At 40.1% G+C, this 24,647-nt stretch overlaps 1 protein-coding gene across 3 annotated transcripts in view; it reads right to left on the bottom strand.

The window, feature by feature from the left end:
- Positions 1-24,647, bottom strand: part of cadm1b (cell adhesion molecule 1b) — a 165,372-nt gene that overhangs the window by 13,008 nt on the left and 127,717 nt on the right. For 2 of the 3 annotated variants that reach the window (XM_031760184.2, XM_039622820.1), the window contains 5 exons: positions 23,458-23,595; positions 15,095-15,253; positions 12,010-12,106; positions 11,564-11,736; positions 2,551-2,601 (listed from right to left, as the gene is read on the bottom strand). In XM_031760184.2, coding sequence (XP_031616044.2) covers positions 2,551-2,601; positions 11,564-11,736; positions 12,010-12,106; positions 15,095-15,253; positions 23,458-23,595 — 618 coding nt within the window. The remainder of the gene's footprint in view (positions 1-2,550; positions 2,602-11,563; positions 11,737-12,009; positions 12,107-15,094; positions 15,254-23,457; positions 23,596-24,647) is intronic. The other variant, XM_039622821.1, reaches the window with a different exon arrangement.

Here is a 24,647-nt window from a genome sequence, read left to right as displayed (position 1 = left end):
TCTGTCCAAGTTAATCTTCTCAGTGGCTACATATTTGTTAAAAAGTCCACGCAAAGGCCGACTGTAACCTCACAGAGAGAATAAAATAATGGACACAGTTACCCTGACAGCACCCATGGGAAATCCTTTTTTGAAGCAGGACATGACCACAAAAGAGCGGCTCAGGCTGTTAAACTCCAACTCCACCAATGAGCATACTCCGGATAATCCTTCTTTCTGAAAAGTATGATGCAAATTTTAAAAATGGACCTAATTGTTTTTATAAATTATTATTATTTTTTTTTTTAAATGAGTGACCGAGCCCATAAACTCAGCAGCAAACTGTTCACTGAAGTCAAATTAGAAAGTTGTTCGCTCACAGCCTTCGATAGGACTGAAGACTGTTTTGCAACCCAAAATATCGCCCTCTGGTGGCCACTAAAACAAATGCAGGTTTAAGGCACTTTGAAAGCCTGACTGATGTTAGATTTTTAAGACTAATACCAAAAACAGTAGTCGGTTGTTTAAAAATCCAATAGACACATGAAAGATAAACACATCTCCCTTAAGTTTGTGATGTTTAGTTATTCATTAGTCTTTACTAAAATAATATGACATCAGACAAATATGGCAGTTTAGAAATAATCTTCTTTCAATGTCATAAGAAGTTGTCAATTGCTCATTTACGCCTAACTCTGCTTCGATCAAACACATGTTGCTAACAGGAAAGTTGCAGAGTGCCTTCTGGTAGAGAAACTATGCAATGTGTGCAAGGACGCCTAGTTATTTATAATTTACAATTTATGTGAAGTTTTAAATCAGTTTGTAAGCAACATAATTATGTTTGGTTTTGTAAGGAACACTACAAGGATATGTGAGCAACTAAAATAGCTCAAATAAATGCTACCAAACTAAAACAAAATAGATGCTTCAAAGATTTACCGTACTGTACCTTTACGTATGTGATCCTTCACTAAGGATCACATACAGTAGCTAAAGAAGTTCAGTTGCCTCTGATTACAAAAAACCCCTACAGCTGGTGGTGGCAATGCCAAGTCATACCAGTCTAAATGAATGAATAAGAAATTGTTCTGTATACTTTATTGGAGAGAGGAAAATGCTTTACTTTGCTGTTATGCTGATTAAGGTAGCGCAAACCAATCTACCGCAAGCCAGCTTAGCATTGCCCCTGTGACAGGGTATTTAGAAGAGTAGTGAACTGCAAGAAAGCTCAATTACATCCTCCCAGCATGTACTGCATAAATCACGTTAAATCCTCTTTTCAAGCCTGTCTTTCGGAAATTACTGGAATGTTACAGCAGAAAACACAGAGGCGACTGCAGCAGAGTAACTCCGAGGAGAAGAGCTTAGAGAAAACTGCAGAGTAATGCACAGCTCTGCAAAGCAACTTCCTGTTGTGACTCTGCCACGCCCAGAAAGAGTCAGAAAGCTGAAATGAGGCTGTAACCATGCAGTGTGATCACTGACATGCAGTACTGCAGATAGTGAAGACACATAAGGAAATATTTCTTAACTTGCTCTGGGGAAGAGCTGTGTCATAGCGGTTTATGGAGGAGACCTCGCAAATATAGCCCTGTTTTTAATAAATGAATGCATAATACACAAAAATACTGCTGAAAGGCCGGTGATCCAATGAGTGTATAAATGAATGCTGTCTGGAAGCATCCCCCTCTTTAGACTCCCGTAGCTTTTTGTTGCACTCTTTCCAACTTATTGGTTGCATTTTGTCGCTCCAGAGTCGCTTTTTTTTTATATCTTTATGAATTGCAGAGTGGTCAGAACAAAAGAGGAAAATTGACATAACTCTAAAGTAGCTATTGATAAACTGATCTATTCTTTAAGGATAGTTTTTGTATTGAAATGTCACATTCCGGCATATCCAAATGTCAGCTCCCAAGGTTGCCTCGCCATCTGTCTAGCCTTAACAGTGCTTTTGAAATAATAGCAAAACTTAAAAAAAAGGTTCATATTGAAATGAATGTTTTTTTTATTTTTTCAGCCGGGGTAAATCAAAGCGTAGAATCCAGCACACAGATGATGCCAAAAGGGTGCTCTGCTAAAATCACTGCAAATAAACTGCCTTTCATTGAGTTCATATGTGTTTGAGAAAATAGTTATTGATGTTTTTCGGCCTCGCAAAGACGAAATGTGACTGGCATTTGTAGAGGAGATGTAAAGGGCATTATAATATGATGGATGGGCCGGTTGAGATATAGCTGCAGATGCTGATAAGATAGCAGAGCAGCAAAGCGGAGTCTCTAAATTTTCTCAGATCAAGATCATGTGACTGGAAAAGCCTGTGACAGGTGTCTCTGGCAGCCCTGCACTGCCTGTCGTCATTGTCACCTATCAGCAGCACTATCTGATTAAAACTGGCCATCCACAGTCTCTTAGCTGTAGGTACAAACCAGCGTTCACTCGCTCGCTCTCTCCAAACATCTTATCACACTTGCATGCAGTCTCTCTCTCTCTCTCTCTCTCTCTCTCTCTCTCTCACACACACACACACACACGACTATTAGGAGGGACAGCAGTGGGGGCATACAGTACCTTGCGTGTTGACTGGGTTGGTGGTGGGTGTGGGGATAGTAGTGGGAGCATCTAGATGAAAAAGAGTAAAAAATAAAGAACATGTATAAGAAATAAAGAAAGACAAGAGTAAAGAAAGAGACAAAAGTCATTGAAGATGAAAAGCTATACTATAAAAATTATAACATGCACACATTTTAGCTACTGTGTGAGTTACTGTAAGGCCATGCCCGTAGCTTTGAGACTGGTTCAAGGACAGAGCAACACTTTTTAAGTTTATCTTAAAACAGAAGTCAGGTACAAAGTCAGGCAGCCGTGCGAACATTTAAACATTGTTTGCACTGTTAATTCATCCTCTTCTTACTGGTCCTAATGCAGCAGTTCTCCAATCAATTTAAGTGATTTGGTCCTTTTTTTTTTGCAAAACACAAGAAAAAGCAAAAAGAAAATGAAAGAAATTCAAAACTTTTACATTGCCTTACCAATGTCACTTAAATCAAAATCAATCAAGCACCTTTTTTAGGTATGAAATCTTTTTGTCAAACTAATCATCTGCTGCAGCTCTACAGAGAAGCACTGCCCAGGAAACAAAAGGAGGAAATTGGGTTCTAAAAGAATTTGACTTTGGAGGATAGCCTCTCATTCAAGACGGGGCAAAGAAGGTAAACTTTGTTTTGCAAAAATTGGGATTGCTTTTGTTCTCAATTTATTTTACTGGAAATGCCTAAGTAAAAAATATGGCACGGACCAGTATGAGTCATCGGAAGAATTAGAGCAAACAAACATGTGTTCATGTTCGTATGGACACCTGACTGGTGTTTTAATACAGACATGGAAAAATGTGAACCTGTCCTTCAAGCAAAAGCAGTGATGTAAAAGCTAACATCAGCATGTTGACATGCTCAAGGCAACAGTGCTAACATGCTGATGTTTCAGAGGTAACATTTTTACCATGTTTGTCATATTAGTTTGTCCAGACGTAGGGGGGGTGCAGGGTGGTGGTGAGGTGCAGTGTCTGAACTAAATTTAAATGGCAAACCATCAAGTAATTGTTGAGATAGAAAAGTCAGAGAATCAAGTCATCCAGAGTCATCCTCTGGTGAATCGACATTGCTTTTTCTTGCTGGGAATGACCATCATAATACACAATCATACACTTGGCTTTTAAAAATAAGCCTTTAACTGCCACGTGGAAAAACTGCTTGTAAAATATGTACAGGCGTCGTCACCTACAGCACCCTGGAAACCTAGAAAACTGAGCCTTGTAACAGTTTTATGAAAACATGTATTTTAACCTCTATCTTTTCCTAAACAAGTGCCAAAGTTTTTGTGCTTAAACTTAACTGAGCAGAACCAATGAAACAAGCAAAAGAGTAAGGAAAGTGAAACTTAAATTTCAAGCTTCAAACCAGACAAACTTAAAGTGGTCCCAGCCAATCACATGGCAGTACCTCAATCTATTTAAGCATGCGTATATGGTGAAGGCGACCTGCTCAAGTTCAAACTGAACATCAGAAAGGGGAAGAAAGGTGATTTAAGTGACTTTGGTTGCTGGTGCCAGACGGGCCAGTCTGAGTATTTCATAAAATGCTAATCTACTGGGATCTCTAGTGTAAAGAGACAATAGTCCAAAAAAGGGAAAATATCCAGTGAGTGGCAGTTCTGTTGAAGTCAAAGGAGACTGGTCACACGGCTTTGAGCTACTAACAGTAATTCAAATAACCCCTTGTTACAACCAAGATATGCAGAAGAACATCCCTGAATACTCAACCCTGAAGCAGATGGGCTACAGCAGCAGAAAATCACACTGGGTGCCACTCGTCTAAGCCAAGAACAGGAAAGAGAGCCGAAGATTCAGGCAAACTCATCAAAGCTAGGCAGCAGAAGATTGGAAAACATTGCCTGGTCTGATGAGTTTTGATATCTGCTGTGACCTGCAGATGGTAGGGTCAGAATTTGGCATAAACAACACAAACGCATGAATCCATCCTACCTTCTAGCAACAGTTCAGGCTGCTGCTGCTGGTGGTGTAATATTGTAACGGGGTATTTTCTTGGCACACTTTGGGCCGCTCATTTAATGCCACAGCCTACCTGAGTATTGTTGCTGGTCATGCCGATCTTCTTAATGCACCATGCCACAGAGATCAAATCATCTCAAAGTGGATTCTTGAACACAACAAATAATTCACGGTGCTCATACTGCCCCCACAGTCTTCAGATCTCAGTCTGATGGAGCACCTTTGGGATGTGGCTGACCACAAATCTGCAGCGAAAGTGTGACACCATCATGTTTATATGGACCAAAATCTCTGAGGAACGTTCCCAACACCTTGTTGAACTTGTGTCATGAAGAATTAAAGCAGCTCTGACAACAAATGGAGTCCAATTTGGTATTAGCAATGTGTACCTAATAAAGTGACCGTATTTAAAAGCGATCCTATGTGTCCTTTTTCAGACATTTCACAAGTTAAGAATGATGGTACATTTCATTAAAAACAACCTCACAGTGTTTCTACAGGTAAGCCAAGAAATCAGAGTATTTAGCAAACATCATCTGGGGATCATGAACAGGTGAATACCAAAACCCCATCAAGTAGTCGCTGAGCCCAAACAGTCATGTCACTATCATGGCTAAAAATACAATAAAAAAGGCATTAACATTTCACTATACAGGGGTTGTTGTATTATATTTCATAATGACAAGCTATTATATTTCTTTATTTGTAAAAAAAAAAAAAAATTCTAATTAAGTATGAATAATAATGCCTGGCAATCATGCAAAGGTATTACTATTTTCCACAGTCTCAATAATTGAGTCAGGCTGCAAATTAAAGCACTTTGGTGGTCTCCCGCTGCAGCACAGCAGAGCCCTGAGTTGCATCCCCTGCCCCACACTGTACTGATTAGGCCTGTCACTAACCCCCAAACAAAATAATCAAAAAGACAGAATGGAGGGCAATTCAGGTATGCAATAGTACTAAGGAGGGCTGAAAGCTTCCTCATCAGGGGAATATATGCCAGGCTCTGGTGCAGAGGGAAGATAGCACAACCCCTTGCTGTGGGAGAGTCACAGCAGGGGAAATTGGCTGGCTGTCTCCATGCCTTTACTGTCTACACTCCATCAAAAGACAGCAGTGGGGGACCACACACTCCCAAACTAATGATAAAACATCAAGGACAGCATAATGTTGCCGCCGGGGATGGAGTGTATGGCAGAGGTGGTGCTGATGGTGGTAGGGTGTAGCATCGGGCATCAGGAAGAGATTCGGCTCTGACAGTATTTGAAGAGGGGGTGGGCTAGATTTCTTTCCCTGTGACCGAAGGCAGTGTGATAGCTGAAATGTCAGTGTCTGGAAGAGGGAAATTGGCCATTCAGGGATGAGGGTCTTCACAAAGGCCGGGATAGGATGTGGCACATATAATATCCAGACGAACAAGAATTCTCCATGGGCAATTTCCAGGCTGGATGACTCTGGGCTCAGCATTATGAGGGCTGAAATATGAGTGTATTTTTGAGAGACCATATTTTCAGGGGCATTTGTATCAGTGAAGAATTTGATATGAGAGAATTTAACCATAAAGTGAAACAATGTAGGAGAAATTGTTTATCTATGCCTGCTTAAACCTGCCTGCCAACACGACGGTGGGGAATATATTTTACTTGGTTTTTGTTTTCTCTGCTTACTTCTCTTAGTTAAAAGTGCCCTTTATATAAAGTTTTGCAGAGGTATTCTATAAAAACACACACAAAGAAAAAAGCCTGTAAAAGAGGTTGCATCAATTTATCTAACGATTTCTTTTTTTTTTCTTATCGTGACAAAAAAATCGGCAAGCTGTTGTGTTGAAAATCATTCCACACTGTGTTGCATGTTTCAGAAAATCAGTGTGATTCACAAGGACACAGTTTCCCGACAGCCTTTCATAAGAACAAGGAGACCCACGAGCCCCGTCATGTTATGTCGAAACCCTGATAAACCCTAAATTCCCACTGGCTTGTGAAGCTTTGATTTATTTTTTATTTTTTTTTGTCTGTAGAGGATTTTTTGGGTCAGGAAGTCAAGTGCGGGCTTAACCATGGTGGCAAAGTGAGGGTTGTTTTCCTGCCAACAGGCAGCATGTGTGAGTTATAGCACCAGGTCACCTCTATGAGAGAAAGGCCTCTCTCTGACCAGCTCTCCCTAACAACACACACCAGCCAGAGGGCACAATTCACAGCCTGTTGAAGACACACCCTTGTGGAGAACAGCATGACAAGCCTCTTTTTCAGCCTTTCAACTGGCCACATACAATACGAGCACTACAATGGGGCTTGATTTGACGTGAATTTACATCGGCCTCACACCTGTCCAGGCTGTCGCGCAGTGAAAGGTCATTAGTCTTTTTGAAATAGGAAGAGCCCGAAGGACCAGTGCTGGTAGAGGGTGGCAACAGGCTGAAAAGAGAACCGATAGACAATTCAGGCCCAGCTCTATCAATAATTCTGCAAGCAAATATTTATCAAGTACAAAACAGCTCATTAAAATAAAACTATTGGTTGCATGCCCTTAGTTAAATAAAATACTTTTTTTGCAACAGGCCTGTGATGGCTTTAGCAGGAGCTCGCAAATAGCAAAACAAAACAGTAAAACTGGCAGATAAGAGAGGGAAAATTGGATTTTACAACAGAAAAATATGAGCCTAATGCTAGCTGGCCGGATAAGAAGGGTGCACTGGTGGACAGTTGAAATTGCTGTTGTGCATGGCTGTTGGAAAGCTACGGAAAAAAATGCAAAGAGCAATGCATGTTGCAGAGACACATTAATTAAGCTACTGTTGCAAGCATGATTAGTCTGGGACAACAAACTCTCGCGTGGACCACAACATGATTTTTTTCTGGCATTAAATCCTCCAGAAAACAGGAGTGGGAGTCGCAGATATAATTATATGCAGTTTGAGCACCTTTTACCAATCTCCTGTGTCTCATTACGGAGAGCTAAAGTCATGGAGCGTCCAACATTTGCACACCAGAGAAATGGTGTTTAATGGAAATTGGTAAAATATGTGGATAGGAAGTTACTAATTGAAGGAGTCATGGCCAAAGGCACAAACACTGACAACGCAGACACTGTAGCTTTTATTCGGGACCGGAGAACATTCGCTTCCCGTGGCTTTCAGTCATTCACGTAAGTGTTATGGGTGCAGAATGAATCAAATGATACATGAATTTAACAGCAGTAGACACGCATCATGCATGAGTTCCTAAATGCCCGCAGGCGATTCAGTCGAAACTTCTGAACTATTAGAATATTATATTACTACTTTCAAGATCTGTGATGGAGAGTCAAAAAATGCTTACGCCACTTGTTCAAAATCGGAGAGGATTTGATCCGAGAGAGTACAATAAATCTTTGATTCTGAGGAATCTTTACACGGCAATTAGAAATTTAGCTGTGGTAGCTTGAATAAGGATGCCTTGAGTGAGCTATTTGCTGGCATATGCTGTCCTTTTGTTTGGAAGTGATCATTATAGGCCCATTGGGAACAAGCAGATGCCATCATCTGCCTGGCAGAGCACAAACCATGGGGCGGCAGAGTTATGGGAGTTACAGGAAACCTACGTCACGGTGACAAAGTCACGCGTGTCAGCTGGTGAAATAAACACATTATTCCTCGAGCAACCTATGGAACTGCTGAATGTCAGACATACAGTGATGAGGAAATCTGTGTATGTTCCATTAACTGCGTGCAGGGAGACATTTTTATGTGACTGAAAATATTCCAGCAATGATAAAATGGAATACCAGCGCTTTTCTGAGTGCTTTGTGCCTCAGAGATTTGGATTAGCGACATCCTGCTGTGTTTGAAGCCCAGTTTAGAAGACATTCCTAACACCCCACATGGTTATTCTTCAGAAAATTCAAACCATCAATAGCACCTATGCAGTTTCAGCAATCAGGGGGGAGTCATTTCACAACTCTGTAATGCTTCCAGGTGTAGAAATTCAGTCTCAGGTTACTCTTACAAAGCCCCAGAAAACCATCATCCCTGCACCAACAGTAGCTGTTTATTCTTCCTTAATTCCTCTAGAGTCTGACAGCTTTTTGCATCCTCTGCCCAAGACCTTGTCCCTCCATTAAAATCCTTTTCAATGCTTGCCCTACAATTGGTGAAATGGTGTTGACGTGAAGGCCATTACAAACACATTTACTTTCACAAATGCACATTTTTCAGCAACTGCCATAAACATCTGCTCATCAGCTAGACAAAAAAAAAAAAAAAGAACTGTTACATTGCTGGTTTTTGACACACAGTTCATGGCTGTCAACATGACCTAAGCAAGCAGACTGAGTAATAATCAAAACAATATCACCAGTAGGAAACCTGCAATCAGCTCTTGCACAAAATCCACAAAAAGCCAATTTTGAACAACAGAGCCTTTCTCATTCGACTCTGCAGCTTTGCGCATGTTAGGCTTAAATGCGAGTGTTGATTTTGGAGGCCAAATTTAACAAACTGCATCAACCCAGCATGGTTTGGATGGTTTTAAAACCAAGCTGTCCTGTTTCTTTCTGGGTTTTTAATTCGGAGAGAGAGACGATCGGTTCAATTTAAAAACACATAGTTGATATTATTCTATATGCAGCGTGACTCCTCATACCAGTATCAGTGAAAGGTATACAAGTGCACTGACCACAAGAAAATCTTTACTGCCACACAGACTGGATGCAAAGCATATTCATACAAGGAATTACAGTAAAATAATGATAAACATACAGCTTTAAAATATATTTTTTATACAGCTTAAAGGTTTAACTCATGGACTTAGTGCCTTTTCCTTCACTTTAACAGTTTAAGCTGTACAATTGACCATGACTGGCATCCAGGCTAGATACAGTGTTACAAAATCCTGCCAGTGAGTACACGCTCGAAACTGTGAATTTTAAGTTTCTTTCCACCCAAAGAAACATTCCCCCCGCACAGGATGAAGGAGAAAACAGCCTCCAGGTTTAAAGGGACAAGCAAAGCACAATCTCATCTGAACATCAAGAATCATTATGATTCCAGCCCCTGACATTTGTTTAAAGCAAAGACTTACAAGCACCCGGCAATAGGTTATGAGTCTCAGGTAAAAAGAAAGAAAATCTACTTGAAGTCGTACAGAGGTAACGCAAAAATGTATTTTTGTTTATATTTCCTGAGAGCCTAAACAACAGATTCTCATTCCTGGTCTTGCGTATGGTCACTGGCAGACAATGCTGTTGGCACACAGGCAGGAACAAATTGAAACTTGGGAGTGAAATACAAAATGCTTCTCTAAACAGCAGGGAGCAAGCACTCCAAGGAGAGAAAGCTAAACCCACCAACAATGGCTGCACCTGCTGAAAATTTATTTTCCCCTTATCCACATCACCCCTGCCAGCCACCAAAAATAGGAAATTAAGGTCCGAGTAGTGTGTACTTCACTGACATCAAGTTACGAGATTTCTAAATGATGAAGTCCGCGGTGCTTTGTGCAACTTCAAACAGCTACCTCCTGCTGTTCCCCCCTCGGGGATTCAAGTGCAAGTGCCTGATGCCTTTAAACAGTTGTATGGAGAGAAAAAAATGTTTTCAGAATTATGTGCAATTGCATCCAAGTAAAATTTACTGGCAACGGCAAAAGTAGTCGAGTTAGTCATTAAATCCCTATGTTTAGATTTTGTTTTGTGTTCCATTTGGTTGTTTTGTTGTGGATTGTATTGTGTTTAAAAGAAAACAAGAAAAACACAAAAACTCCAATTAGTGTGAAAAGGCTGACAGGCATGTTAAGCTAAGAAGAAAATGAGGCCTCAGTGAAGAGAGGTTAACCAAGAGGAGCAAACTGTCTGTGAAATTTAAAGTCAAGTCCTGGGAGAGATGGTCCCTCAATTGCCCTTTACTGGATGGCTGGAGAACACATTGAAATTCCAACCACTTCGACGTAAGTCAACAGCGCCACGGCCGATCTTGATCACAGAGAATGAAGTAATAGCCAATATAGTGCATAGTGTTACACAGTGCTCTTAGGAATATGGTACTGTTTGTGCATGAGTGTGACGATGCATGTCTGTATAATCCTTGTCTCCACTGGTGGTAACGTAAGGTGCATACTTCTGATAACAGTTCTAAATGCATCACAGTCTGATAGCATGTTTCTGCACAAAGCAAGGTGGCGTCTATTTCCAGACACGGTGCAGACATTAAAAACTGTGATAACCTTACAAGGAGATACAAAAACTGCATTAAATTAAAAATGGAAATGAATCAATAAATGTTTAGTGGACTAGGCGTCAACAGGCATTGACATCAAGGCTAAAAGAAGTGACCTTCTCAGAAACTTTTCTTTATCTTTGCTAATTGCTCAACGATAACAACTCAGACATTCTAGGAATGCAATGCTAAATTAGTGAAGTACCTTCTTAAAAGTGTCTGTGTCCTTTATCAGTGAGCAAAACCAGACAATGAATGATAAGCCATTCCACAGAACGGAGGAAGAACTACAAAACACTAAAAAACCCACATCTGAATAGTTAAATTTGGGCCACACATTCAGAGGAGGTAGGTATAATGTGATGTAACATATAGCTGCCTCTGGGTTTCTGCTGGGTCTGATTTATTTGCTGCTGCTTCAAAAATAATAACATACCATAACACATCTCTCTATTTGGGTTTTTGACATCCCAGTGCAATGTCAACAGCCACTTTATCCATCCCTTTGTACTCCACATACTTCAGAGTCATCATACTTTGATGATGCAGCTAAAGCTAAAATCTTCAACATGAATTCAAAGCTCAGTGGATTTGTCAGCTGGCGCCACCTTTTAAACTTCCTATTTCTCTAAATAATGGCTAACGTACATCTATGCTTGAAAAGTGACTGCTTGTATGTACAGTGTGCCATTAATGTAACACAAAATTATAACCACCAAAGCTGTCGAAGGTCTTTAAGTCTATAAGCTTTTCATAAGAAATGATGAGAAGTGATGAAGGCATTTAAACAATTAAAGTAAAAAGGAATAAAGTATAATATCTACCATGTACATAGAGGATGTAGTCGACATAAGCCTCTCCTACAGCATTGGACGCCACACAGCGGTAGGTGCCGTTGTAGGACTTGTTGAGGTTCTCGATGTAGAGATCAGAGCCGGTGACCACAGCATGAGGCGGCACATCCTCATCTACTCTCAGCCAGTTAATCTGATGGGGACTGGAGAGCACAAATACCACACACATCACTCAGCCTCTGTCTATCCATCGTAGAAATCTGAAATAAAGGTCAAATCTGAGAATCTGAGAAGGGCCATTGGCAGGCCCTGTCTAATGATGTAGTTTATACAGCATGCTAACAACTGGTAACATTTAAATGGTACACTGAAATGTAAAGGTTAAGAGGGTGTTTGGACTGGCGGGGAAAATAATATACAGTGGAAAATAGAAAATGAAACAGAAGTCTCAAGCACTGAAACGCATCCATACTCACTGTGGCTTTCCTTCAGCGATACATGTCAAATCCAGATTGTCACCCTCTCTGGTTAAACCTTCAGGATATGTCACCACGATCTTTACTTCTGGTTTATCTGGAAGTTAAAGAGATTAGTATTTACAATGCTTCAGTGATGTAAGCTATAATCCAGCTGACTTTCTTTCTCATACTTGCAGCTAAAGGGTGTGTTAAATGATTATTGGACTCTAAAGCGAAGCGCAGTGAAAAACAGACTTCTAAATGAAAGAAAAACAGTCAATAGCGAAACATAGAAGAGTATGAACTGATTATAGATGTGCTCACTAGACATCCAGTCCGTCTGCAGTACCTTATAGTAAAATGGCTTTTTTTCCCCCCTCTTATCAATGCTAGCCAAAGATTACCAAAATGTCAAGCGGTTGCAGTCAAGCTTTCTCTTTTTCCTTGAAAGGTCAGACAAAACAGTTATCTTCTGAAAAAAAAATTAATATTCTGCACAGACTACAAAAGGGTACCTTAACCTTTCTTTGATGTTTAACAGCGTAAGGCCGTATGCATTACCTCTTCAATCAATTCACCATTTAAAGAACACCTAAACATCACTGATACCTGAGCAGAAACGTTTCCCCTTATGATTGCTGTATCTCTCAGGCCAAGGCACCATTACACTCTAAGAAACACCAGCTGTACGATAAAGCAGTCAAATACATGCGACACATCTACGGCATGAAGGTCTGAGGATACACCGCGAGTCTTTCTAAGACCCTATCAACTGCAAGTTATTTATTCCTGCGTGCGCACAGCTCATGCAGGAGTCGTGCAATATGGCAGTGTAATCTACATCACAGCAGGGCACAAGAACTACACCTGACCACGCTCAGCTATAACGCTGGGTTCAAGAGTCTGTTACTTCTTGCCACTCTGTCTTGCAAGTTTCCAGAGATGTAAAAGGAAAGTGTTTATTATATATGACATGTTTATTTGCGGGTTTTGCAAAGTTTGCACTTCCTTTGGAGAGAGCTGGAAAAAGGAGGATGTACAGTCATGTGAAAAAGAACGTTTTTCACAGGACTCTATGCAGTCCTGTGAAAGCTAAATATACCCTATGATTCAATAGGTTGTAGAACCACCTTTCGCTACAACAAGTTGAAGTAAGTTTTATCAGCCTCTCACATTGTTGTGGAAGAATTTTGGCCAAGTTTTCTTAATAAAGTTGTTTCAGTTCATTGAGGTTTTGTGAGCATTCATTTAGGCATAGCTCTCTTAAGGTCTCACCCCAGCATTTCAGATAAGTAAGGTCTGGACTTGCTTGGGCTCATTGTCCTGTTTTGTGACCCATTTTCACCAAGCTTTGACTCTACAATTATTGGAGATTAAGTATCGGAATTTCAAGAGCGCCTCCAAACACGTTCCTTCCGGTTGTGATTTATATATGTTCATTCTCATTTACGTGCCCCAGCCTCCCTCCTCTTTTCAATTCTTTAACTTCTTCGCTTCTATTTAGTACAAGAGGATCTGCCAGAATCGGGAGCTGCCGCCAGTCCCCTTCGAGGCCTTCCCAAACCGCAGCTCAATTCATGTCCAAGCCATTCACCTTTACCTACTAAAATGCTGTCAAGCATAAAATGAGGACGTGAATTTGGTATACAGGGGGAGTGGCTGCAAAACAGTCCCAAATCATCACCCCTCCACCACCAAGCTTGACAGTTGCTACGAGCTGTTTGTGCTGATATGCCGAGCCTGGTTTTAGCCAAAGGCTTTGCTGTGCTTTATGGCCAGATATTTCCACTTTGGTCTCGTCTATCCAAACAAGATTATTCCAGAAGCCTTGCGGTTTGCTCAGATGCAACTTTGCGAATCGTATTTTTAGCAAAAAGAGGCTTTCTCTTGGCAACCCTTCCAAACGAGACATATTTGCTCAGTCTTTTTTTAAAATTTGCAGTCATGAACTTTAACATCTAAAATGCTAAATGAGGCCTGTAGAGTCTGAGATGTCGCTGTTGTTTTGATGTCCACTCACTTGAAGATTATGGCATTGTGTCATGTCAACACACACCCACATACAAAAGTGCTAATGATCAGTTAATCAAGTGCTTCATGTTAGCATCAGCTGGCTGCTGTTTCCTATGACAGCTGTAAGGGTGTACGTAGTAGTTAACTTTCTTTTTACACTGCTGTTGTTCACCGTGCAGTCAACCATAATGGCCCTTCCAGGTGGCTTCTGTCTGTGTTTACTTTCAAACTCCAACACAAACATTTGAAATAATTCATTACAAACATTTATGGCTAAGATTACCCACAGAACTCCAGATTAAGTGTACTAGGCTCATAATCACATTGATTTATATTATCTTATTAACCCTTTCCATCCATACAGGTGCCTTTACTGAGCTCAGGCTGTGTGTGTTACTAAAAATGTACTTTGGCATCATCTTTTGAAGGCTGAAGGAATTATTATTATTATGCTTTATTTATTTTGCATGAAATTTTGTAGATTTGCAAGCGAGAATGTTTAGAACAGGTTCAAAAGATCATTGTTTCCAAGGTAGTAGTTTCTGCCCAATTTACAACTTTGAATAGGCGGACTCACTCAGGCCTGGTGATGGGGAGAAGGAGACTTGTGCTTGTACTTGTATTTCAGAATTCTCCCAAGTGTCTATTATCAATACAGCCCAAGGTTGTTCATTTTGTCCTCACAGTTGTAAGGATTTGAAAAATCAATACAGCCAAATTCTGTGCCCACTGCTCAACTGTGACAAAATAACCAACACTGTGGTGGATTCTAACTCTCTCCAAGTGGTATAAATCTGCTTCTAGTAACTCTAAAAGAACCCTGTCAATGCTCTTGCTTATCTGGCTGTGTAGGTTCTCTTATTCTTACATGTAGTATTTTTTACTTACTTTTTTTGCAATCAGAATCAAGTGTTACACCTGAAACATCTCAGGTGTGAAGTGAAATGAAGGACATCTGATATCAGTGGCCCAGCCTCACTAATAAGCAGTTAAGCCCTCAACTATCCCAGAAAAGAAACAGTTCCCGACACTGTCTGTGGGGCCTTGGTCTAGTTCTAGGCTTGAAAAGACTGAGTTTTGGGTCACTCACAAAGTACTTCCAAGTGTCTTTGAGCCAGGAGGTCCTTTACAGCTGGGTGGTCAATGATGCAGTCCACTGGCATTCCATCATCCTCCTTGGTGACAGAAAATCTTACCCGGCTGGTGACAGTAAACATCCTGTCATACGTCTCCTCAACTGTTGTTTCACCTGGAACACCATCACAGGGATGACAGGAAGAGAAAGTTAATGGCTAAACAGGTCAAAAACAAATCTGAAGTCCTGCAGCAGCAGCAGTCTGCACTGGCTTTAATGAGCAAATAGTCAAAGCTATTAAGAGAGCATTACCTGTCAAAGAGGACTGCTTTCAGATGGCATTTACATTTAATTTATGATTCAGTGATGTGGTGCCCAGGCGAGACTTTAGGGGATTCAAAGAGTCCGAAGGCCTTCGATTCTGACGAGAGCAGCGAGGAGCGGCTGGGTCATATCCAGCCTGATAATGAAGGCTTCTGCTGCTCGAGGGTTGAGCATTGTTGGGGCTAACCCTGCAGTAATCTGCTGCCCACTAGGCCCTAGGCTGTCAGAAGGGCATTCATTTAGAGAGCATTACAATGCCACAGGGGCATTGCATTAGCTGCAGTGCTGAGTGTGATGGTTTACTCGCACTTAATGAAGTGAGGAAATAATTACAGCCCCACACTGACCTGCAGCACACTTCCATTTCAGCCTTGTCACAGGGGAGCTGTGCTGGACTCAGTGAGGGCAAAACACTGTTGTTCCACAGTTGATGATCACCAACACACATATATGCGGCCTCTTGATGGATATTAACCCCATGTAACATATACGCACCCACCCAAGACCTGCCTACATAAAATTTAAAGTACTGGAAGTAGTAAGTGGTCAATGCACTTGTGGGCATTAAATTTGACCACACCGCCAACTGCAATGAGGAAACAGGCAGTCGAAAAAGTGCACTGACCATTTGAAAAGGGTAAGTAAGTAATAACAGTAATAACAGCAGGAATACAGTGTGTCAGTGTGAAGAGGCTGCATAAAAAAAATAAATGGTTTTCATCTAAACAACAGCGATCTTGCTAGCCTGCACAAAAATGCGTATAAGTGTTGCAGCATGTGTTTGTGCCCTGCAAGCTGGTAAAGATGCAGCGGGTAAAGGTGAAGGTTCTTTGATTAATCATGTGTACTACTACATCTCAGCTTCCATGTGGACATGCTCACTCTATTTTAGACCACTCAACTGATCTGGTCTTAAAAGACATCTGATTAGAACCTGAGATCAGAGCCAAGAGGAGGTGCAGGAGTCTAATTCCCTTGCAGACCACTTGAATTACAATATGCTGCAGGGTTTTAGTGGGTTTTTGGTCCAGTGATGCCAAAAGCATGGTGCCTACTCCAGCTTAATTATGCCATTTAACTTCACTCGAAAAAGCACCACAACAGCAGCAAATGAGTTTATCCCAAACATCTTTAGTTAAAGTTGAGTCCTGTGATCAGTGGGTACTTGTTCCTTTCCAAATAAGAGCAAAAAAAAGTCAATTAAGAGCTGTATTGTCACCATACAATCACAAGGTCAATGAGGGCATTTCCAAGCACACCTGCCAGGAGCAGCGCCCCGCGCGCCAAAGAGTTGGGTGAAGTGGAGTGTAAACTGAAGAGATGCGGTGATTAGCCATTTTTCTCTCGGCCAGTCTCACTAATTGCCTCATAACAATCACAGTGAAGCATTTAGACCGTGCAACAACAACAATCACGGCAGTTTACTTTATGTTTGTGTCGAATAAAATGTTGGTTTGCAATCTCTGACAGGGTGTACAATATCAATTTGAGGCATGTCAAATCGTAAATAGAAAGGTGCATACAGTATAAGAGAAGATGCTTTAAAAACATGACAACCTTGTCCTGGCCAAAGAAAAGCGTGTCTCTATGTGTGAGAGTTTGCGTGTGTGTGTTTTCAAGCTTCATTCAAAACTCACTTACAAAATTGGCTGGTGTATCCTGTGTCACACCATGTCGTATTGTGAATGGCTGGTGTGTGGCCGTGGGTCGTAGCAACAGTCACACTGTGAGATTTTTATTTTTATTTTTTTATTCTGGCACTCTGGTGCCTTGGTGGAAAAATTCAACTTGGCCAGTAGCAGACACAGGCTCTCATAGATCTCACAGGCTACTCTAGGACCAACATTTAAGACTGATGAATAACAGTGCTACCAGGTTTCATAACTGCACAGTGTAAAGGAAACTTGATGAAAATGTTTCAGGAAAAGACACCATAAATTAAATATATGGTTGGAATTCTTTAAATACAGTGTAAAAGTCTTTACCATCCCCTTATTTCTTTATATTTTGTAAGAACTGGCGCAAACATAAATGGAAATACAGCATATAAGGCAAAAAAAGAGTTTCCACAATTCTGACAAGTATGAAAGTCAATATTTTGCATGATCACTTTCATTCTACAGCACAGCATGAACTCTCTTAGGCGAGCGTTCTTGTAATTTCTTTAAGTAGTCCTTAGAAATAGTTCTCCAGACTTCTTGAAGGACATTCAAAGCTCTTCTTTGGATTTTGGCTGTCTTTTGCTCTCATGTCTGTCAAGATGATCCCACACTGCTTCACTGATGTTGAGGTCCAGGCTCTGGAGCGGCCACTGTGTGTTTTTCTATCCGGGTATGCTTTTACTGCATTAGCAGTGTTTTTAGAATCATTGTCATTGCTGAAAAATGAAGTCAATCAGACATATTCCAGAGGATATATCATGGTGGTTTACAATTTGATTTTCCATGCTCATAATTCCATCAATTTTGACAAGATCTGTTAACCACTGGCTTTAATGCACTTCCGAAGCCCAGAAACCTCCAGATGGCTGTAAGACACTCACTATTGTACCTCTTTCCTGACCTCCACCATGCATATTGACAGTGATTTTAACCAAACTTTTCATTTTTGAATTCATCACTCCATATGAACTGTTGCCAGTGATTTTCAGTCCAGTTCTTTTGTAATTTGGGATACCTTAGCCTTTTAGTTTTGATAGCCACCCTTCCACTGAGACCATTTCTGATGAGGCTTCAGTGAACATTAGATGGATCAGATGAACTTCTCAGGCTGCATGTCAGATCTTTCTCCCATTTCTTAAGGGTATGCCTTTTAGATACTATCCATCTGCTCTAGATATTTTGTTTTAAGACTGACACTTATTTGTCCACCACTTATCCAGTTTCCTCATTTTTTTTAAAGACACACTGCACACGTGTATAACAACTGCATAAGAGTTTTTAGTTAATAGTTCTTTGGGAATGCAAAAATCTATTTTATGCCTGTCAAACTGTGTTATCTTTAGCATTTGTCATAGATTGAACTAAAGAAATGGGAAGAAATGATGCGGTTTTGCAACAGGCTGCTAGTAAAGTCCCTAAAGATACAATTTAATATTGATTCTTTGCTAAGTTGCCTGTTATGTGCAGATGCAACACACGTCATTCCTTGAGTTAGGAGGCTTTTTTATGAAATTATTTATTGAATGATTTATAGGTCAGCGTTAAACCGCTTAACAAATAATAAAAAAATTCCTCTGAAAATTGGACTGGACTGAAAATGACTGGAACAGGCAGCCAGTGCCTAAAGAAAAACTGGAGAACTGTTGTTCAAAAACACTTAAAAGAATTACAACAAAGTCTGGCAGCAAAATATAAAGAAATGACAGAGCGGCTCGGGAGCTTCGCACAGTACTGTTTTTCTTTATAAATAGATTAAATGATCAATAAATACATGAAATCGTGGCAAATCTATAGAGTATCACACATAAAATAATGAACTAATCAAATTAAGCCGTAATTGGTGCCCATCTCATTTTTTATAATCATTTTAGGCTAATTGCATTTTGTGGAAAATAATCAGCTGGATAGCAATAATCTGATGAAATGATTGATGTGATATTATAGAAATTTTTAGAAAATAATAGAATGAATTATATTAAAACACTACTGCCGATGCTGTTCACTTTATGAGATTGAGCAAATGGGCTCTGACCCAGAGGTGGGCATGTGGGGGCCACAGGCCCACCACAGGAATGCCACTTTATTCTGAGACACATTGAGCATGAGTGCCAGGAGAGAAGACTGCAGTTTTAATTCTTTGCATTATTGGCCACTTATGTTAACTAACATAAACCCAGCTCTTAAATCATATGGCACAGTGCTTTTTAGAGAAATCTTGTGTGTTGTATCAGAATTTGTGAACGTCACTTCAGGTGAAGCTGTGTCTCGACATTATAAATGTCAGTTTGACTCTGTGACCGATACTATTAAGGTGATAAAGGGAGTGTTTATGTATTGTTTTTTGTATTCTAAGATTAGCAGTTCAACTTTTTTTTTTTTTGTCACCCCAATATCAGAAATGAACCTGACACCCTCGTTGACACCTGCTTTTTATGATTGCCTTGGTTGCCTTGCCTTGAATCTCGATTTAATTACTGAATTTGTTATTAAAAACAGCTTTCCCAATTAGTTCTGTCAGAAACGCTAAAGGTAATGAGCTATCTTAATGTTTGCTCCAACAGTAGTTAGCTCATGAAGCAGATGTGAATCCTATGTGAATAGTTGTGATAGAAGAGGTGCAATATGTGTGACTTTTTGTACAACTACTGAAAATCCAGTTATTGGCTGATGTAATCAGGGGCGTAATTTCCAGGGGGGTTAGGGGGGTTGTGATCCCCCCAATAATCAGATCCAACCAATATAACCCCTCCAATAAAATATGAATTATCTTGCATAAATAGGCTGTTGATTTTCTTTACTCATTTCAGTTATTACCAGCAAAATAGCTGCATGTTTAATCATCTGGGAATTTACCCAGATTTATTTATTTATTTAGACAGAGATCTTGACCCCCCCAATGTTCAGCACAAAGTTACGCCGATGGATGTAATCTGATGATTCAAGTAAAAACAAATGTGTTTTTATTTCATTTTATTTTCTTATGCTTTTTTGTGGTATGTAACAACCTCTCCGCCTTAAAAAAAGAGCTGTCTCTGTGCAATGTCAAGAGGACTTTCTGCCAAATTAGCCCCAATCCGCCTTGTGTTACTGTGTCTGCCTGAAAGTCCCATGGTGTTGTGTCTTTCATTTGACAGTACAAAATACCAAAGGGACAGGCAAAACACTTTTCAAGGTCAGGAAAATAGCACCACTTACCCTTGTCTTGGCATTTTCATGAACAAAAGCGTCTTTAATTTGACTTCTACAATCAGTTCTGCTTTGTTTCGAGTCTTCTTATTAAATTCTTTTAAAACGAGAAACAGTAGAAAATCATGGGGAAACAAAGTTCTGCACCACATCTTGACAACTCATACAGAGTTATTAACGATGTACAAGCCAACCAACGCTTGTCAATTACTAGTGTCATCCAAGACCCAGATGAGGAAAACAACCGTGGATCAGGTCATGGAAGGACTCAAATCTGAATGCAGAGGAGATTTGAGAGTTGCAGCAGAGATGTCAAATCAAACGCTCTTGTGAGCATCGAGCACTGATCAATCCCAGTGCAATCAAGCATAACCTCTTCTCAGGGTGACATTTTCTTTCAGTCAGTTTCTAACCCGGGTCTTCTGCCTGCCAACACACTGCAGAGCCACCAGTGATCAAGCTCTTTCGGCGAGGCTTAGACAGTAAACGGCTCCAGCACTGTTGGAGGTATTTCGATTAGCAATGCAGAGAAAATGAAAATGATAAAGATTTTTAACTTGCTCTATTCACTCCATATAAGATAAGGCGAGTTACGCTGGGGACCCTGGAGATGTAAGGAAAATACACTGTGAGTGACTTGTACAGTAAGCAGTCGGGGCTGCTGTGACGCAAAGCACAAAGAGGTGATTAAAATGCTTTAAACCCCCAGTGTTCAATTGCTACAATTTGTCAAAATTGGTACTCTGAGACACAACACATATTTTAAGATTCAGTGTGACTTACAGTTACCAAGGATATCATTATCTCAGATGTCACCGTAAATAAACATCCATAAATTTGCTTAGAAATCAGAAACAGAAAGACACTGCTCATTACTCCTGAACCTGTCTGAGAAGTGCCAGGTTTTTAAATTACTCTTGTTTCTGCATCCATTACAATAAAGAACATCCATCAATCCATTTCCTTAACTGCTTATCCAATTCAGGGTCTGGAGCCGATCCCAGCTGACAGGGTATGCCCTGGGCAGGTCTCCGAGGCCATCACAGGGCACAATAAGGAGCAGATAATAGTTAATTTGGTGGAAATTTAATGGTGCCGATTTGTCACAAGATAAGCACAGTAGGCTAAAATAACCTATAACTTGACAGAGGGTGCAGTGGTTACAAGATCTTTGATAGGTCAAAGGACAAAGCAGGTGTTGACATATATAGAAAGCATTAGATATACGTAATTACGGTGATACTGAAATCTACTCGAGCTTACAAGCAGTGAAAAATAGATTATTTGACTATTGTATAGGGATTTTATTAAAATTTTAAAAGCAGCTCTTTTGATGTAATATTGATGTAATATTGTCGAATGTAATTTTTTGTTATTTAGATGCCAGGATGTTCAGTAACAAAAGGGGACGGAATAGCATTACGTACTCAAAAAAAAGTAAACCTTGACTTTGGATTATTTGCTCATTAATATAAGTTCCAAAAGTCAAAAATAAACCAGCTCAAGTTCTTCAAATTAAAAACAAGGGTAAAAAAATGAATAACGTTTTATTTTATCAGTTAAGATATTCCCAAAATGATTTTTTAAACTGCATATTAATTCAGAATCTTTCAAAGCTGAATTTGAAAGTTCAGCTTTTGAGTTTTTAGTGTGTTTACAACAAATGGAATATTTCAAATTCATTATAAAATGCAAAACTTTGCTACTTTTCAAAGCTCCTCTTAAATCTTCCGCATGTGGCATCACATGATCACCTGTAAATTTGAAAAAAAAAAAAAAAAAGCATAATTAAACGCAGCTGTCCAACAGAACAGATCTCTTCCTGTACTTAGCAGACAAGCAGTCGGCTCCACTACATTTGAAATAACACTGCAGATGTCATTTATGCTAACAAGCATTTTGTGTGCTGAGTCTCTCGCAGGCCAGAGCCCATCAGTCCCGTACCTGCCAGCATGATAAATGGTTGCAGAAGCAATTCGGCCAATTTGAAAGAGTGTGTAAATTAGGCCGAGAATTTCTTTATTACCAGTACGACTGTCTCGCCCACATACAGACGTAAGACAAACATGATCAGAGAGATTCTATAAAACCACTGAGATGTGTGCATCTGAATCTCAATCCGAGCGGGAGCTAATGAATTGTTTAGCACGTCCATAATGAGAAGTGATTTGTGTTTCCTTGGGTACAGGAGGACGTGACTTTCTGGCTTTCTTTATGTATCCACTGCCACTATGGATTAGCCCTGCTCAGCATGTCAGCGGCATTTCGCTGATCTAACCATCCTGTTGTCTCTTCTTTCCCTACACAACACTCAACAACTCATAAACAGAAATTGACTTCGACTCCTGTAGGGAACACTGGAGGCACAGATGGCATTTAGCTTCAGATTCACTCTTGTCTAAATATTTCATCTCTCAACAAGCCAAATGAATCCTCTCCATTCTAATACATATATAATTTGACAACAAGCTCAGAGACATCCACTCTGTGTAAATACGATATGACTAAAACGAATATCTCCCTAGTTGTATAATAAGTATATCATGAATAATTGATGACCCCCTAATCATAACGGAGAGGTAATAAGGCTTTCTCACCACTCCACATTACATCCCTGTTTCTGAGCAGCCTACAGCCGGCCTTAGGCGGAAAATGCATGGAGGAGAAATGTGCAAATATGAGTTCATAACCATGTTTACTATGTATGGATGGTTTAAAGTAAATACAAAGATGTAGAGTTTAGTAGTTTTAGAAAACATATTCCATCAGGAGACAGAGTGTAACCAGTAAATATTTAAGCAATTTTAAATCTGAACTTGGATCTGTGAAATGAAAATTACAGTATGAAAATGCCTTTAAGGCAAATGTTTTCGAAAATTTATGAGAAAAATAACACAGGCCCGAATTGCAGGTCTTGCAGTTGCGGTTGCATAGTTTGTTGATTACATAGTGAAGCTGAGCAGGCAGCTCAGGCTGAAGGACGGGTGGGAGGGGGGTTACACACAAGAAAAAAAAAAAAGAAAAGCAAGAAAGCAAGCACTGTCTTTCTGCAGCTGTGTATGCCAGGCTGGATTATCTTCTTATATGTGTCAGTCAACATAATCAGTACAACACACATTAATGTTTTGGAGTAGAATTACGTTTTATTCACAGAAGAAGTGCCTGGAGCATGTGAAGCAAACTGGGTGAGGCTGTTATTCTACTGACCTGTCAGTTCTTCCTCCCCTTTCATCCATCTGATGTAGGCGGCTGGCTTGCCGCCAATGGCTGTGCAGGTGAGCTCCGTCTCGTTCCCCTCGCTGACCACGTCCTCGCGGCTCTCGATGATTGGGCTGCCTGGCGGGACTGACCCAGAACAATTTCAGAGGCAGCACATAGACACACAGACAAAAATCTATTAAAACTTTACAATAAAGTTTTAGATACTTAAATACTGGGTAAAGTCACTATTCCTCACTATTAGGAAGCTACCTGTTTATACTGATTGTCAGTGAATACATAAGTTTCAGCTTTTACTGATTTACAGTGCTCTCCATAATGTTTGGGACAATGATACATTTTTTTGTAGTTTTGCATCTGTGCACCATCACAATAAATTATTCAGCCAATATGTGATGGAAGCACACAAAATTAACAAACTGGTTATACACAGTCCCCAATTTTCAGAGGCTCAAAATCAATATAAACATAAAGACTCTTTGTACTTGGATGGAAAAACTTTTAGAACCCACGGACATCACAAAGTGTTGTTTCCCCCCTTGAGATGCTCCGCTACCCCTTTACTGCAGCCACCTTTGTATAAAATAATGGAAAAGCATGCTCTGTTGAGCTCAGATCATGTGACTGACTTGGCCATTCAACAATATCCCATTTCTTTACCTTAAGAAACTCTTGGGTTGCTTTTGCAGTACGCTTTGGGCCATTATACATTTGTACTGATCAGTCTGCAGCATTTGGTTGAATCTGAGCAGAGTATATCTCTTCTATCAGCAGTCGCATCATCACAATGCTGCCTCCACCATGTCTAACAGGTTTCATCCTTTTCCCATCATTCTGGTATTTCATTTGTCCAAAGATCTAACCTGACCTTTGTGCTTTTGAGTGTAATTAGTGGTTTTCACCTTCTAAACTCTCTGCATTTCCATTTATGAATGCATCTCTGAATTGTGGACTCTGATTGTCTTCTGCCTAATAATGGCATTAACATTTCTCATATTTAAAATTACATTAATGACAGCAATAAATGACAGCACGTCTGGTTTATTTGTCATAAAATAACAAGGGAATAGGCCTCACATGGCCATGAAACTGCTTGCAGTCAATTAGACCAATAATTTACATTTTTTCTTGAATTAAACCTGAAAGTCTGCACTTCAATCACATATTGTTCAAATTAC

The sequence above is a fragment of the Oreochromis aureus genome, linkage group 14, assembly GCF_013358895.1.
Source record: "Oreochromis aureus strain Israel breed Guangdong linkage group 14, ZZ_aureus, whole genome shotgun sequence".
NCBI classification, from domain to species: domain Eukaryota; kingdom Metazoa; phylum Chordata; class Actinopteri; order Cichliformes; family Cichlidae; genus Oreochromis; species Oreochromis aureus.
Note: the sequence above shows the minus strand (reverse complement) of the source record. Positions and strands in the feature narration are given on the sequence as shown.